Here is a 17,735-nt window from a genome sequence, read left to right on the forward strand (position 1 = left end):
GAACCTTCCCTTCAATGTCTGCCACCTCAAAGCCAAAACTGTGACGGTAATTTTTTCAGAATACAGGAAAAACTAAGAAATACTAGAAAAACCTGCACCATCTACATTTCCAGCATGCTTACTTAATCAAGAGAAACCAGTGACACCGTAACTTTTATTACTAAATCACTTTGAAAAAGATTAATTGATGCATTTCTAGAAATGAAGTTTCCTCCCAAACTTTAGATTAAAACTCAAATATTGTTTCATCTTTAAAATGTTTGTCACAAAAAAAATAAAAAATTGTGAAACGCTGCATTGAATGAAGCCTGCCAAATCACAATTCTCAGGAGAAGTGTTTAAATTTTTTCTCCATAAATAGCCTTCATATCACAGGAAATAACATAACGGGAATGTTAACCGTGTTACAGTATTTCAAGTTTGTTACAATTACAGTTAAGAAAAGGAAATTAACATGTAAAAGAGAGTAATACAGTAAAAAGATGACAGTTAAAACAGAGCAACGTTTAAGAAAATGCCTCTGGAAATCTAAGCAAGAACACCTGCTACTTCTTGATGCTTTTCCCCCCACCCCTCCCTTAAAAAGGGCATTTAAAGTTATAGAGTAGGTAACAGTTCAGTAATCAGTCATCTGCAGAAGGTAATACTGCACCAACAGAGAAAAGGACTGAAATGTATGGGTGCCATATCTAGCTTTTTATCAACTGATTTATACTTTCCAGAAAATACAGCATTTTTCCCCTTGATTAAAAATAAAACACAACCCTTTAGAGTGACAAAAATAATATATTACACTGTAAAAACAAACTAATACAGAACTAAAACAAATTTCACTGAAAGGCCCAAAAGCTGTAATCACAATTATTATTAAGGCAGATTTGACTTGTTACACTAATTTATAGCATTATAAATATTCTTCACCCTGTACAGTTCTTTAAAAATCAACACCTAGTGAGAATATAGTATTGCACCAAAGGCTGAAATTAACAGTTTCAACTTCTAAAGTGCCGAAACCCTTCCAAAGTTGTGCCGTACTGTAGCTCTGTATTCATCATGATTCATGTATCCTGAATACATGAAGAGTTCAGTGTGGCCACTTGATTGCAGGCTTCGAAGAAACAACTGCGTGAGGTAGAGTAAACTCCTTCAGGTTCTCTGCCACCCTACGGACCACTGAGCTGTGCAAATGGCTCTGTCACAGGAAAGGGCTCCAAAGCTTTCTCAGAGTTTTTCCAGTTGTGAAAGTTTTCTTTGTACCATTCAACTAGTATGAAGAGAATGCTGATGAGTCAACTTGACCAGAGATAACAGGGAAATGCAAATATTCCACAGATATCATAAGACTAACAACAGGCAAATGGTTCTTTATGCAAAATTTTAATCTGTAATATTAGAAAAGTCTAGTTCAGATTTTATAAATTCTTTATGCAACACTTATTCTAGCATTAAAAAGTAATTCATTCTAGTACCTGATGCTACTTTATTGTGATTAACCTTTTATTTTTTTTAAATCAGGTAAATTCAGTACTTAAAAAGCAGACAATTTCATGTAAAATTAAAAGTGTTACATTCATTCTCTTTAGCCTCTCATTAACTAACCTATATACCCATTCCCCTCTTTCCCTCTTCCTATCACTTCTAAATCAATTAGTGTAAAAGCCATCAGTCCTACTTGTTTTCTTTATTCCTTCTTTCCAAGGCACTTTCGGTCTCCATCCCAAGTTGTGCATTTTTTCTGAATTCATTGGGTATCTCAGGTCATTGGTAGGTCTGAAGAAGTATGAAATGCACACGGAAAACAATTTGATTAGGACTTTTTCATTAATTAGAGATGCAGTACTTCACATTGTCTTCAAACCAACATTAGGCATGCTTCAATTTTGAAAATTCCCATCAACATGAACAGATTATATTGCCTTCAAAAAACTACATGGCAGTTGAGTGCAGCTACAACACCACAATTCAGTTTGTACAGTCAACTACTTGGAATTGACTGGAATAAATATGAATTAGTATCTTATTGGCACAAAAATGAATGCAAAACTCAAATCACTGCCAATGCAATTGTGCAAATCAGCGCATTTGCAACTCTTTAAACAGTCACTACGCAAGCCAGTGTTTCCTAATATCAGCATTCACATTTTTCATCCTGAAAGCCCGCAACTTTTCACATACTTCAGATTTGAAATACATAGACTTCCAAAGCATTGTCACTACAGCGCCTCATTAGCTACACAGACTTAGTAATACTGAATATTAGAATCCCAGGCTGCACGATTCAACACAGGAAGAGATTCCCTACATTTAAGCATGGCACAAATTTTCACTTCCACAATCTGGCAGTTAGGTAGTCTAGTCCGGCATTCCTGCATTACTGGCACTAGCAATATTGAATAGTTAAGCTACACGTGCAGATGGAAACCAGATACTTATCACCGTTACTAAAACATGCTAATCTCAAGCAGGAGCAGAACCAATTTTTCTATGGCAAGTAACCCTCATGACCTTAAGTCACTCATTATAAAATTAAATTATCATTAGTTACGTATCTTAAGAATCTTTTATGACTTCAACGTTCCTTGAAACATGTACTCCTATGTGGTTAGTTTTCCCAAGCCCGTTTATGTTTAAACATTAGCAAACAGGGCCCAACACACATGAAGAAACATCTCAATCTGAATTACACTGAGACCTACTGAACACTCACATCATGTGAGCCAAAGGCAATTTGTTCAAAGTCCTGCGACACACTCAGATAGGATTCTGAAGAACACTTCCTTTTAAAAAACAAGAATTACTACAATTAAAGACACTTCATTTGCCATGATAACAATCCAAATGTGAACAGAAAGTGAGAATTCTAAAGGCCATAGTAATACTTAACTGCTATCAGCAGATACGTCATTTCTAATCACTCTGGAGAAAGAGAGTGATATCTAAAGTAAGCAGAGACTCATTGTTGCTGCAGAAAGAAATGAAGATAAAAGAAAAGAGCCAAACCAAACCTGAAATTAACAACAGAAACACACAGCAAAAGCATATTTATAAAAGCTATCCATTTTTGCCACTGCTCTAACTTTGGCACCTCAGAGTTTTGTATCTACTTTTGAGATAGCAGTTTCAGCTTAAGATAGGAATCTAAAATTAACTACACTCTGTGGGTGCATATTTCTGCCTGTAGAGAGTGGGTCTTGCCTGTAAAGCACATCTAAGTGTGAACTAGTCACATTAACATCAAAATACTAAAGCTAAATGAGACACCATGGGATTCATCTCACTCCAGTGATGCTGAATACAAAGTACTGAATAAACTATCTAAACCACCCTTAAGATTTAGCTACTATGTAAAGCCTGTCCTCTTCCCAGAGCAGACTTCAGTAGTGAGAAGTCTACAGAAAGTTTGAAGACAGATTAGCATTACACGTTCCCCTTCAAGACATATACTCTGACCTAAAGATCCAAATAATAAACGGAAATCCTGTTTTTATATACAGTGTTCTATACAGATCGTAGATGTCAAATCCACTAGAAAAAAAAAATTAAGAAAGCAAAACAGCACTTACTCCCCTCAAAAGTTTTCCCTCCTGCAGAGCAGAAACACTTTCACGAAAAGCTATTTGGCAGGAGTCCCAGAAACCTCCAGGAGAAAGCTATCCTGAATGTGCTTTGTTGTTTTCTTACCTGTCTTTGACATAATCCATCCAGTGCTCCATTTCAGATTCCGAACTGGTCTTCTTTATCTGTCAAGAAGAGAAACAAAAGTCACCCCCACACATCTTGCACTGTCTTATCATACACTTAAAACCAGAATTTTTGTTTGACAAGAGTTAAGTCCATTAAAAAAAACACACACAAACAGAAATGCTCTTTCCTCTCAACTGAGTTTTCGAACTACTGAAATTATCAAAATTATCTAGAATAATTCCAATACTTGTTGTTCATCTAAGCACTGCCTAACCATTCATAACCAAATTGTTAGATTTTAATAGCGCCACATTGTCAGACCAAAACTGAAACAGACAGCATGAAAACACCCTACCAAATGGTATTTAATCATTATGCCAGTTATGCGCCAGTCGGGATAACTGATGCGGCAGTGCAAAGCATGATAGCCCGTACTGCAAACTTACACAGCACAGCTGCCTCAGGAAGGGTAGCACATCGTTCTGCTACAATTATCTTCCAAGACCCATCACAAGCCTATAAGCTCTCTCAGAGCTACAAAAGGTTTATAGTGGAACTGCTCATACGTGCAAAGATTGGTAAAGAAAAGCATCGTAACTGTTTACTCACCAAATGGATTAACTCTTTAGCAAGCTGGGCAATGGACATCTCAAAGTTAGTTCCAATGTTATATATTTCACCTGGCTTTCCCTCCTTCAGGACAGTAAGGAATGCTTCTACCACATCAGCTGCGTAAAGGAAATTCCTTCTTTGAAGTCCAGAACCATGAATACAGCTTAAAACCAGGAAAAGGCAAGAAAGTTTTGTTAATCCTCAAGTAGAAGCATTCAATTTATTAGACTGTGTTTTAAGCAGTTTTGCCGTTAGCTGGTACCTGAAGGTACCTTAAGTAGCTGACATGCAACCAATCCTTTAGTTTAAGGAAATCCTATTATTAAAATAAGCAATTCATAACTCAGTTATGAAATTATGATTTTGCAAACTATACCACGTATTTATAACTGTAATTACAATTTTGTAACAAATACCACAAACAAAAAAGCAAACTACATACCATTTTCTGTTCTGTTGCAACAAAGATATAAACTTTGGAATAACCTAAGGAATTGAACAAAGAAAAAAAAAAACACACATTACTCCGCTATTTTAGAAGCTGTTATTCTGCAAAGAACATGGTGCTTCACCAGTAAGTATCATTAAGTATTTTAATAAGACCCTCTAAATACTTTTAAGTTTTCTTAAGTCTAATCAAAGAAACTGCAAGGATTTTGGGTGGGGGTGGGGGGGTTAAGCCTAGATGTCTCTATTGTGTTGTAAAGCTTATCTTTCTGGTCAACCATTACAAATCAGTAGTTACAAGCCACTAGCTTGCAGCGTAAAGATTTACAGTATTATGTTTAGCTACAAGCTTAGATCCATTCATAATGTTCCAGAAACTTCAGAACAGTTGGCCCTGCTATTAAAGTTTTTAAACTGAAACCATTAGAAAGCTGTTCCAATCCTTTGAGTTTTGTTAACTTACTTCTCTAAACATAGGAACATACTAGGTAAAACGAAAGATCCATATAGCCTAGTATTGTGTTCTTAGCAGTAAGTAAAAGTGAATACTTGAGGAAGAATATAGATAAGCTGAAAGCAAGTAAATAGTGATACATCCCCTGAATATACTCCCAACATCATGCAACCTGTAGCCAGATATTTCCCAAGCCACAGATCAGTGAAAAACATATTTTTAAAAACCCTTGTTTATCCACCTGCAATAATGTAGGGAAATACAAATTTATTTGGAAAAAAATAAAACAAACACAAACACATAAAAATCAATTCAAATTAAGAAATACCTCACTAGAACTACAAAATATAGCTGCATTTCACACCAACTCCGAACTCCAAAGAGTACATACGATTATCACTGTCATTCCATCAGTGTATTTCCATTCACTAGCATAGCAGATCTTGGTATTGCTTACAAAGGCAATTCCCTCTCACTTACAACCATTTTAAATAGTTGCCCCACAAGGTATGTGTGGATACACGCAAAGAATAAGTCACTTTGCGCTATTTCTCACCATATATCTGATTGTTATAGCTTTATCTTACCTATTTTCCGTAGAGGTTGGAACTTCTCTTTCTATACCAGACATATTGCTCTCTCAGTTTACTGTTTGAAATGTTTACCTTAGTTATTAAACATTCCTAATTACACACATGACATGTGAGTTAGTATAATTTGTAGGGGAACCCTGCCAAACATAGGGAAGTTAAACATCCTTTGAAAACTAAAAAAATTAAAAAACAAAGGTATTGTAATAAAATTCATGTAAATAAATAGAAATCTCTAACTGATGCTTTACTGACAACCAAAAAATACATGTTCATTGTGTTGATGGTGAGATGTTAGTATGAGATCAAAATATATAATCACAGGTATGTGTGGACAAATATACTTGCAAGACAGTGCTTTTTTCAAAAGTCAGTCCATTCTTACAAAAGTAACATCACTACAACCCTAAATTATGGTATACTGAACCTAAGAGTAAAGCACTGGCGCGAAGAGGAGCCCAAGACAGCTGGTTAGTATTCAAGGATCACCTCCTCCAAGCTCAGGAGTGGTGCATCCCAAGAATGAAGAAGTCAGGCAAAAGTGCCAGGAGGCCTGCGTGGATTAACAAAGAGCTCCTGGACAAGCTCAAGAGCAAAAAGGAGGCCTACAGAGGGTGGAAGCAAGGACGGGTTGACTGGGTGGAATACAGAGAAACTGTCCAAGTGACCAGGAACCAGATTAGGCAAGCTAAAACCCAGATAGAATTAAATCTGTCTAGGGGCATCAAGGATAACAAGAAAAACTTCTCTAAGTACGTCAGGGGTAAAGGCAAGACTAGGGAAGATGTGGGCCCTCTCAGGAAGGAGACAGGAGACCTGGTCACCCAGGATATGGAGAAGGCTGAGGTGCTGAATGACTTTTTTGCCTCAGTCTTCACCAGCAAGGACTCCAACCTCACCACCCAAGTTGCAGGATGCAAAGGCAGGGTCTATGAGAATGAAGAACCACCCACTGTAGGAGATGATCAGGTTCGGGACCATCTGAAGAACCTGATGGTGTGTAAGTCCATGGGACTGGATGAAATCCATCCACAGGTCCTGAGGGAGCTGGCAGATGAAGCCACCAAGCCGCTTTCCATTATATTTGAAAAGTCGTGGCGGTCTGGTGAAGGTCCCGCTGATTGGAAAAGGGGAAACATAACCCCTATTTTCAAAAAGGGAAAAAGGGATGACCCAGGGAGCTACAGGCCGGTCAGTCTCACCTCTGTGCCTGGCAAGATCATGGAGCAGATCCTCCTGGAAACTCTGGTAAGGCACATGATAAATAAGAGGTGACTGGTGACAGCCAACATGGCTTCACCAAAGGCAAATCGTATTGTGCCTGACAAACTTGGTGGCCTTCTATGAGGTTGCCACAGCACTGGTAGATAAGGGGAGAGCAACTGACATCATCTACCTGGACTTATGCAAAGCGTTTGACACTGTCCCGCACGACATCCTGGTCTCTAAATTGGAAAAGCATGGATTTGATGGATGGACCACTCGGTGGATGGCTAGACAGCCACACTCAAAGGGTTGCAGTCAATGTCTCATTGTCCACATGGAAACTGGTGATGAGTGGCATTCCTCAGGGGTCAGTACTGGGACCAGTGCTGTTTAACATCTTTGTTGGTGACATGGACAGTGGAATTGAGTGCACCCTCAGCAAATTTGCTGACGACAACAAGCTGTGTGGCACGGTCGACACGCTGGAGGGAAGGGATGCCATCCAGAGGGACATGGACAGGCTTGAGAGGTGGACCTGGGTGAACCTAATGAAGTTCAACCAGGCCAAGTGCAAGGCCCTGCACCTGGGTCATGGCAATCCCAGGCACAAATACAGGTTGGGCAGAGAATGGCTTGAGTGCAGCCCTGCTGAGGAGGACTCGGGAGTGCTGGTGGACAAGAAGCTCAACATGAGCAGGCAATGAGGACTTGCAGCCCAGAAAGCCAACCGCATCCTGGGCTGCATCAAAAGAAGTGTGGCCAGCAGGTCAAGGGAGGGGATTCTGTCCCCCTACTCCACTCTGGTGACACTTCACCTGGAGTACTGCGTCCAGCTCTGGAGTCCTCAGCACAAGAAGGACATGGACCTGTCGGAACAGGTCCAGCAGAGGGCCACAAAGATGGTCAGAGGGCTGGAGCACCTCTACTATGAGGACAGGCTGAGAGAGTTGGGGTTGTTCAGCCTGGAGAAGGCTCCAAGGAGACCTTATAGTGGCTTTCCAGTACCTAAAGGGGGTCTACAGGAAGGATGGGGAGGGACTCTTTATCAGGGAGTGGAGTGATAGGACACGGGGTAATGGCCTCAAGTTGAGAGAGGGTAGATTTAGATTGGATATCAGGAAGGAATTCTTTACTGTGAGGGTAGTGAGGCACTGGAACAGGTTGCCCGGGGAAGCTGTCAATGCCCCATCCCTGGAGGTGTTCAAGGCCAGGCTGGATGAGGTTTTGAGCAGCCTGGTCTAGTGGGAGGTGTTCCTGCCCATGGCAGGGGGTTGGAACTAGATGATCTTGACAGTCCCTTCCAACCCGAATCATTCTGTGATTCTGTTTAGCTTACTTTTTCTGGATACTGGTGTGGTCCATAAACGTTACTGCTCCTTGTGATAACAACTGGGAACTGAAAAGCATTAAATATGCACATGATTAAATAAGAAAATACATACCAGTAAAAGCTGTAGGCTTCTTGCTCATCAATAAATAGTAAATTGACACACCCACAGCGCTTATCCAAAAATCTGCAAGCCCTTACAAACATTAATGAATTAAGCTATCCCTACTTCTGTCAAATAGGCAAGGGCCTCCAGCCTCCTCCGTCTGTTAGAAGCACAAGTGACAAATGTTTGTGATCTCTCAGTCTTGCTATGGAACCACAATAGGACCTTACATACATATATCTGGTCAACTGAAGACTGGCTTATTACTTATTCCAAGAAAACGTTTCAGACATTAACATCTTATTCAAGTCAACTTTACATCAAAAACAACATTGCAGAAGACCATGTGAAGAAGAAAAGACTAAAGTATTCAAAATTTTAAATATTTTGCTTAAACAAATCTGAGTAATAGGGTGGTTTTTTCCTTTCTTTTTTTTTTCTTTCACTATAAGCCTAGTGCTAATACAATTTGAACTTTGTATATTCTACTTCTCTATAAACAGATTTCCTTCAAGCTTAACACTTCTTTTAAGTTGCTAATGTTCTCTTTGACCATTTTATCAAAGAACATTTTTAGACATTACAGTTCAGATTTGAGACAATTTTAAAACATCTGACCTTTCCCCGCTACCTTGCGGTGTATCTCCACCAATTAAGGGGTGGACATCCTCTGACACATCGAAACTACAAGACTAGCAATCAGGAAAGAGGTATCACTGTGTGGACTAGTACTGATTTTTCTTTTATACTCTTAGATACATAATACAGACACTCAAGTATGAGCTTCAGAGTTTTTGAAGCTTGCATCAACTTACTTGGTACCTTTCCCAATAAGACTGGACAAAACACTCTGCAGCTGCTTTAGAGGAGGCATAGGGATTTGTTGGACGTTTTGGTGAGGATTCATCAAACTCCTAAAATTAAAAGAAAAATTTGCATTACTCAATTTCTTTTGCCCAGAGAAGTCACAAAAGCTGCAGTTGCAACCGAAATAAAAATCCCTAAATATCCAAGCACACCAGTCTGAGACAGTCACCCTTCAACTTACAGCAGAAGACCAGTAACAAAAGACTGATTTTGTACTTCTAGCAGAGTACCTCACAGTAGCAGGTCCTTAGAGTATCTTGTAAAATAATCACTGTTCCCATAGGGAGGTTCAATCCTTTTCAGGCTCATATTGCCTCAGAGTGCCATTGCACCAGAGCTAGCAAATTAACCTTTCAGTCCTAAATAACAGGAGTCCATTCTCCCTTTCCCACAAACATTATTTCTATAAGAAAAGTAGATTTCAAAATAAAGCCCTCCAAAGCAAGGCTTCAACAATTCTGACCTGTTCCAGAACAGGTAGCTTCATGGCTACCGTGCCGCTTCTATCTACTTCTTGCTTGGGGAAGGGAGGGGTAGGGGGAGATGCAATAATGAACCAAAGAAAGGAGGACTCTACACTGCCTGAGGTGGAATCCATAACAATCACGTGATTGTTATATTCATAATATAACACATGATTAAAAGTCTCGCTGTTCTTGTCTGACCTTTGCCTCTGAAACTAATTGACTCCGATTTACTTTTTGACCTTCCTCCTCCCCCTTCCCCCCGCTCCCCCCCCCCCAAAAAAACTCTTCAAGAACTACTATGATTCACAAAGAGAACAAAAAACAGATGAAATCAAAGTGCTCTTTTCAAGGCCCAGAGGCAGAAAAAGTTCACTTGAAGTTGTCTCAGCCAAAAAACACTGATTTGCAGGAGAACATCCTTGGATATCATAAAAGGCTACAAATTGAACTTCTGTTGAAGGAACTGAGGAAGACATTGCAACAAGAAGAAAGTGTACCTGATTTTTCTGAAATACAGTAGTATTTTCATGGATTATGGCACAAGACTCCTTGGTCGTTATTTACGCCTTTTAGAAAGACGGGCATGCATGCTTTGTCTTTTTACAGAGCTAAATTACAATTCCTGAATTAAGGTCAGGCATAAATCGGCAAGAATCGAAAAGATTTCCATAGAACAATAAGAAACATCTGCATATTTCTTCCAGTAATACAGGAATACTGTTCAAATTGTTGGTACTTACAGTTCTGTTAGTATTTTATCTAGAGTATAACACAGTTCCCTGCCTGTCAAGTTCATAGTCAAGGCAGGGCAGGAAAAAATTTAAAAAATAAAATAAAAGAACAACATACTGTGCACAATACTGAAGCCTCAAAAATGCTCCAAAGCAAAATTTATATAATACATTCCTTTGATACTATCTCTGAGGAGTATTCACATGTCATGAATGACTCCAATCTAACTGCTTTAGGTAATATACGTTCAATATAAAACATACTACAGAAAAAAAAGATTCAGGACAATTTTGATACTTAGCATTCTAAAAACAACCAGTGCTTGTTTACAAGTTCCAGTATTATCAGAAATAGCTCAAAAGTCATACATTTACAGAGGCCAAGGAAAGTTAGACTGATCTTTTTTTTTTTTCACTATTAAAAGCAACTAAAGCTAGAAAAACCCTAATGCACTTTCAAACTCACCTCATCGGTGCTACCTCCATATACTTCATCTGTACTAACATAGACAAACTTCTCCACATTGGCTTCATGCGCAGCAGCAACCAGCACATTCGTGCCATAAACGTTCACATAGGTGAATTCCAGGGCATGCCAAAATGAAAGATCTATATAAAAAAAAAAAAATCAAACAATTCTGATTAAATTTAGGCTTCCTATTGAACTGTAACATTAGAGGCTGCAATACAGACCAGGACTTTATCACCAGTTCATTGATTGTCAGATTGCAAGGTCATTATTAAATGAAGACACTTTCTACACTTACTTGAAGACAAAACCCTTGCTCTCAACAGGAGGCTGGAATTGGGAGCAAAAGCTTGTTGGCTATGGACGGTTCCATTTGAAATAGCATTATCTAACTTTACTTAAGTGGCAGCATAACTACTTCCTCCCTGCATAGGAAGGGACAAGCTCAGTAAGAAAAGTATCATTCAAAGACAGTTGTAAGATACAGTATTATATACTGTTAATTAACCAGCACCTGTTTTAATTCTTAGAATTGTTCCACTGACCTAATGACCTTGTGCATGTCAAATCTGACAATTTTGAGAAGTATTTTCCTGGAGAATTCTGTGAGGATTTCTTCTCATAATGAAAGGAGTATGGTAGAGATAGTCCTCATTAAAAGTGTTAGTGAAGAGTGGTAGTCTGAAATAGGTACTTTTAAATGTAATTCATTCTCTCTTTTTAGAATCCAGGCAGGATTCTGAAGGGAGCTATGCCTAATCCTTCAGCTTACACACTGTGTTTTTTCCTGCAAGTCTGGAGCCAATCAAGTAAAAACTTAAGACGATGTACAAATTCTTTTTCCGTTGTCTTCACAACTCCACCAGTACACTGTCAGTTACCTGTGTGTCTAGATGGAATTTAGAACTGTGATGCAAAACAAAATAAAAAGGGCATTACCATTTATGCGCAATGAAAATAAACAACAGTCAGACAAAATACTTTTTAAATTAAGGCTATGAACCCCTTTAAGTTAAAAAGGCCACCAGACATTGAATCATGTAGTGTGTAGAGACAAACTGTATCCTTGTTGTATACAAAGGGAAAAGACAAAAATATCAGTATATATTTCAAACGAATATATTAATGGAAAACAATACCAAAACATGCAACAATGCTCACCTACATGTGTTTGGGCTGCAAAATGAAGGACTATATCTATTTTCTCAGTTTCAAAGAGCTGCTTTATAAAATCAGGTTCACAAATATCTCCCTAAACAGAAAAAAAAAATCATTAACAAATTATTTTCGACAGAAAATATCAAAAGCTTTCATTTGTACCAAGCGCCACATAACAAACCATTACAAAGGAAGCACAGGACACAAACAGCTCTGCCAACTGAGCTTTGGGCAACTTATGTCTAAAATAAGACCAGATATAAAACTTTCACATATTCTGAGCAACAGCCTCAACGAAATTTATATTACCATTTAACATTAGAAGCAGCATCGCCCCCAAAACATACACAACAGAAGTACACTGCACAGGTTGCTGAGGTTGAAATGACAAGTTCCACAACAAATAAAGTTACTGGAGTCTGGCTAACGGACAGTGACACCTAGTGGCATCATAAAAGGTGACGTGGATTTCCACTTCTGTTAAAATAGATTGTTGAATGTCTTGCAAGGATTTTGGGTTTTGTTGTTTGTTCTGCTAATTTATTTTTTTTTAATTGATATATTTAGAAATTAGTCAGGTATCAACACACTAGCCATTCTTTAGTTTGACACAGAAGCAACAGCAGCTTTTAAAAGTAAACGCAAACTGAGAAAGAGCTTTTGATATTTATCTGTTGGCTCAACTTAAACAAAATAGTACCTGAGAAGAATGGGTGTCTTTTGTATGTTCAATAACAAGGCAATTAACTAAAAATAGTTCAAATGCACCTATGTTTTAAGAAGTTCCCAAGCAACAATTCTGAACAACTGTCTCAAGAAGTACTATAAGTCAGAAACAGGAGGAAGATGAACTGATTTTCCTATTTCTCATCCCTGAATACAACTGAAACACTCCAGTAAATACACTCATACATTATTTTGAACTAAATGGTTACAATTACTGACTTTTTTTTAAAACTGAAATTCAAACTTGATACATCTGTGCTGAGCAACAACAGAAACTGTGATAAATCTACATCTTTCACACAGCCCCTTATGCAAATTCTCTAAACTTCTCTACCTTCCGAAACAGGCTTCTCTTCTACAGCACCACTAGAGCTTTCACCCCTCCATCTCTCTCCTAAGGCCAGTAATAGTGTTACAATTCTAACGGTAAGGCCTGTCCATCACAGAGTAATTTTTCCCATGCTTTTTTGTCATATCAGTGTAAACTGCTTGACTGCATACCAGCTGCATACAAGCTCTGATCAACCTTCTTTCAAAAAAGAAAAAAAAAAAACAAACCAAAAAACACACAACACAAAACCCCCACAAAACAAAAGGAAAAACAACCAACAATTGAGAAGTTGGAATGAATTATACTCGTGTAAATTCTGTGGCAACATGCTCCTACTCTAGTTCAGAAGCAGTATAGCTACGTCATTCCTTGTTACTATTCCCCGAGAGATCTAGCTATTTGCAGGATGCCTTCTGGAACTCCATGCTACCCCCAGCAATTAAATGTTAATATATATCCAGGTAACAAGGCTTTTCTACAGCATTCATACGTTTCATATCACATACTGGAAACTGTTGAAAACATTAGGAATAATAACCAAGAACTCAGTTTGGGCATGCTGGAACTGCCTATATATGCTTAGTAGACATCCCCTTCCCCCTCATGCAACTTTTATCCCAATAGTTCAGAGAGAATCACTTACTAATACAAAGAGACAGGTTCACAAAAATGTAAATACCCATGGGGGGTCACCAAACAAGTGAGGACAAGTTCAATTCCCAACCTTGCCTAAATCTAAGAGGTATGTTTAACTTACATCTACTACCTCTGACAAAATTGCCCCAAAGTTGCCACTTCAGAAAATTAAACTATATGCATTTCTCTGATGTCCTGCAATCTCAGACAGCCCAGCTAGAGAGACCACCATCAGTACTGACTTTTATAGAGGGGAAGAACCTCAGCATAAAACCCTAGCAGCCAATGTTTATCTGAACAATAAATCAAAATCCTTCTCCTATCTGAAGATAAAACTGTGGAACCAGTAAAATAATTTAACTGGCAAACTTTTAAAAAGAAGTGGCATACCTTGAATGTTCCCATGAGACCCTGTTCCAAAACAACTATGAACTACACAGCATCAACAGCAGCAAAGGCAAGAATGTAGCCTGATGCCTAGTGCTAACAGAACGAGTGTGTTGCATACCACAGAATATGACAAGTGACAGTGTTTAAAGGTGCAAAATCTAAGACAGCATTAGAGAAGCAGGGAGGATCCAAATCTGAGTCCATCTTGTCCATAGCAGCTATCAAAAGTGAAACAATCATCCCTAAAACCACTCATCTCCATAATCAGGCTTTTACCAATTCTGTACCTCTATTATACAATAAAATATATCAACTTTCAAAAGACTAATTCATATAAGAGACAGAAGATACCTCATATTCTCATAGACTTCTACAGATGAAATATGAAGTCTATTAATAAGGTAAATAGATGAAGTGAATGCTGTTATGCCCACCTGATTGTCACATACATTGTCATATTACATACAGGGACTCATCCTTGACAATGAATTAGTAGTAATTTCAACTTTACCATAAATGAAAGCAGTGGATTCTAGTTTGGGGAGCTCTGCAGACCACATTACCTTGATATGGAGGCATTAAAAAAAAAAAATCAGTAAAAAGTCAAGTTTCCTAGAAGAGAAGGCTATATCACCTGGATAAACTTGTAGTTTTCCTTCTCAGAGACAGTTTCAAGATTCTTCAAGCTTGCACAGTAGTCGAGCTAAAGAAAAATACCCACACAGTATGATTAAATGGGCTTCATGAAAGTAAATAAGCTAACTCAGATCAAACTTGATCACTAGAAAGTTTGAGAACAACACAAAAACTTCTTTCAAAAGAAAAGATATTTTGCAAGCAGACATGATGAAGCTTTAAAAAACAGAAAACTCTGAAAGGTAACTGCAAAAATTCTTAAACAGAAGTTTAGGACTTCAAAAGCTTACTCCTGTTTTATTTTTTTTGGCAAATAATTATCTGTGGTGGGCACATGAACAGAAGTGGATTTTTTTTTTTTTACATAGGTACAAATGGACAGTCAAGCAAAAAATTAATAAATAACACTAATACATATAAATTTCAACATGCTATGGATTGCATTAAAAATAATTTAAAACAGTTTTCCATATCAAGAAAGAATACATGCTACTTACCTTATCTAGATTTATAATCAGATAGTTTGGATAGTTTTTCACGAGAGAGACAACTACATGTGAAGCACTGCAGGATAGAAGAAAAACATATTTTACAATTAGACAGTTAGCTTTAAGGTAACAAAGAGATGATAAATTACAAGTAAGTTCATCAATATCAAAATACTTCGGGAAAAGAGCAGGCTGTACTCAAGACAGGCAAAAGAGGAATTCACAGATATATTTTATGATATGTCAATGTTATTCTATTGATAATACCCATAACTGCATAGTTCAGGAACTACAAATCAGATTAAAAGTTCATGCTACAACAAAAGAAAGCAGCATTGCTCACAGACACCTAAAAAGAAAAAAAACACAAACTGTTATACGTTCCATTCAATTGCCATTCTAAAATAAAATTCTAAAAAAAAAAAACTCTTAAGTTCATACATTAGGTATTAGGAAGTACTAAACAGTAAACTCTCCTAACCCACAATACTGACTGAGAGTCAACTCAACTCTCCAACACTGCTGTTAGGTGTAACAAGAAATGACAGCCTGACTACCAGGTGGCATTTCTCTTTGGTACAGTCTTGTGTACAAGAAGCTCACCCTGAGAGATCAGGTTTAGCAGGGCTTATTCACATAGAATGGTTTAGGCTGGAAGGGACCTTACAGATCATCTAGTTCCATCCCCCTACCATGGGCAGGGACACCTCCCACTAGACCAGGCTGCTCAAAACCTCATCCAGCCTGGCCTTGAACACTTCCAGGGATGGGGAATCCACAACTTCCCTGGGCAACTTGTTCCAGTGTCTCACCACCCTCAGAGTGAAGTATTTCTTCCTAATGTCCAATCTAAATCTACCCTCTTCCAGTTTGAAGCCACTACCCCTGGTCCTATCACTACATGCCCTTGTAAAAAGTCCCTCTCCAGCTTTCTTGTGGGCCCCCTTCAGATACTAAAAGGCCGCTATAAGGTCTCCTCGGAGCCTTCTTTTCTCCAGGCTGAACAATCCCAACTCTCTCACCCTCTCTTCATAGGACAGGTGCTCCAGCCCTCTGATCATCTTCATGGCCCTCCTCTGGACTTGCTCTAACAGGTCCATGTCTTGTACTGAGGGGCCCAGAGCTGCACGCAGTACTCCAGGTGAGGTCTCACCAGAGTGGAGTAGAGGGGCAGAATCACCTCCCTCGACCCCCTGGCCACGCTGCTTTTGATGCAGCCCAGGATACAGTTGGCTTTCTGGGTTGCAAGCACACATTGCTGGCTCATGTTGAGCTTCTTATGCACCAGCACCCCCCAGTCCTTCTCCTGCTTCCAATCTATTCTCTACCCTCCCTGTATTTGTGCCTGGGATTGCCCCAACCCACACGTGGGACCTTGCACTTGGCCTGGTTGAACTTCATGAGGTTGCCAAGGGCCCACCTGTCAAGCCTATCCAGGTCCCTCTGGATGGTATCCCTCCCCTCCAGCACGTTGACTGCACCACACAGCTTGGTGTGATCGGCAAACATGCTGAGGGTGCACTCAATCCCACTGTCTTCAGCCCCCCCCAAGCTGAGGGGTACACACAGAAATCTAGTTCTCTCACAGCTTCAGACTCAGCACGCTGACAGCCTCAAACTTAAGATGGACCTCAACTTCCTCTGCTTCGAGGAAAGCCCAGAGCACTGGGGAGTGGAGGTGAGAAACAGCAGCTGGCTCAGAGCACAGCCACCCCCTACCCCATCCCGGTTGAGGCTGTGCACCGTCAGCGCTGGACGGCCCCCCCTTGACCGAGCACCTTCTGACTGGCCGTGGGCAGAGGGCAGCAGGGCACCAGCCCCGCTGGCTCCCCAGCACTCACCACCTCAAAGTCCACCACACGGCAGAGCCACAGGCAGCCGCCAAGGCGAACCCGGTCCTACAGAAACAGCTGCGCCCACCACAGCCTGCCCCTGAGGGAACGCCAACTCGGAACAGGACCAAGGGACAGCCACCCCCCCGCCCCCCGGCCTGCTCCCCACGCCCCCAGGAAGGAAGCCAGCAGCCCCCACCCAGCCTGGCGGTGAGACGAGGCCGGGCTCGGGTCTCCGCGGCCGCCACTCACATGAACCCCGCGCCGCCTGTCACCAGCAGCCGCTTCTCGAAGACCGGCAGCTCCGCAGAACCCGGCGGATCCGACATCGTCCGCGCTTTACGGCGGCGGGGGGGGGGGAAGGAAGGGGGAACGACACCTTACCGCAGCGCATGCGCAACACGGGACAGAAGCTGTAGTTCGGCAGCCTCACCGGCAAGAGCCGACGTGAAAAAAACGCCTTCCCCGCTCCCCGAGCGCCCGAACAACAGAGCTCGCCGCCTCTGAAGCGAGCGGCGCAGGCACGCCGTGTGAAGAGGCCAAGGCTTTACCCTCCGCTATCCATCAACGGCGACGGC

At 40.2% G+C, this 17,735-nt stretch overlaps 1 protein-coding gene across 4 annotated transcripts; it reads right to left on the reverse strand.

Annotated features, from left to right (window-relative positions):
* Positions 1-140: 140 nt before the first annotated feature.
* On the reverse strand, positions 141-17,698 carry TGDS (TDP-glucose 4,6-dehydratase). 4 transcript variants are annotated; one of them, XR_008464944.1, is made up of 13 exons: positions 17,410-17,698; positions 15,335-15,401; positions 14,836-14,904; positions 12,122-12,212; positions 10,958-11,100; positions 9,242-9,340; positions 8,330-8,389; positions 4,739-4,782; positions 4,294-4,459; positions 3,682-3,740; positions 2,708-2,777; positions 1,673-1,770; positions 141-1,264 (listed from the first exon to the last, which is right to left on the reverse strand). XR_008464944.1 is itself a non-coding variant. In XM_054192087.1 (12 exons), the coding sequence occupies exons 1-12, from the start codon at positions 17,484-17,486 to the stop codon at positions 1,164-1,166; spliced, it is 1,074 nt and encodes a 357-aa protein (XP_054048062.1). In that variant the 5' UTR covers positions 17,487-17,687; the 3' UTR covers positions 141-1,163. The 4 variants fall into 4 exon arrangements, 3 of the variants coding, with proteins under 3 accessions (XP_054048062.1, XP_054048068.1, XP_054048080.1); XM_054192087.1 differs by lacking the exon at positions 2,708-2,777 and having other exon boundaries at positions 17,410-17,687; XM_054192093.1 differs by lacking the exons at positions 2,708-2,777; positions 8,330-8,389 and having other exon boundaries at positions 17,410-17,689.
* Between the last annotated feature and the right edge of the window lie 37 nt (positions 17,699-17,735).

The sequence above is a fragment of the Rissa tridactyla genome, chromosome 1 (assembly GCF_028500815.1).
Source record: "Rissa tridactyla isolate bRisTri1 chromosome 1, bRisTri1.patW.cur.20221130, whole genome shotgun sequence".
Classification (NCBI taxonomy): domain Eukaryota; kingdom Metazoa; phylum Chordata; class Aves; order Charadriiformes; family Laridae; genus Rissa; species Rissa tridactyla.

Coding starts and splice junctions, on each gene's coding strand:
- TGDS (XM_054192087.1), bottom strand. CDS start 17,486: ATGTCGGATCCGCCGGGTTCTGCGGAGCTGCCGGTCTTCGAGAAGCGG. Junction 8,390..9,241: donor CTTATTGGGAAAGGTACCAA/GTAAGTTGATGC, acceptor AATGCTTTTCAG/TTCCCAGTTGTTATCACAAG. Junction 4,460..4,738: donor TTGCAACAGAACAGAAAATG/GTATGTAGTTTG, acceptor CCTGGTTTTAAG/CTGTATTCATGGTTCTGGAC.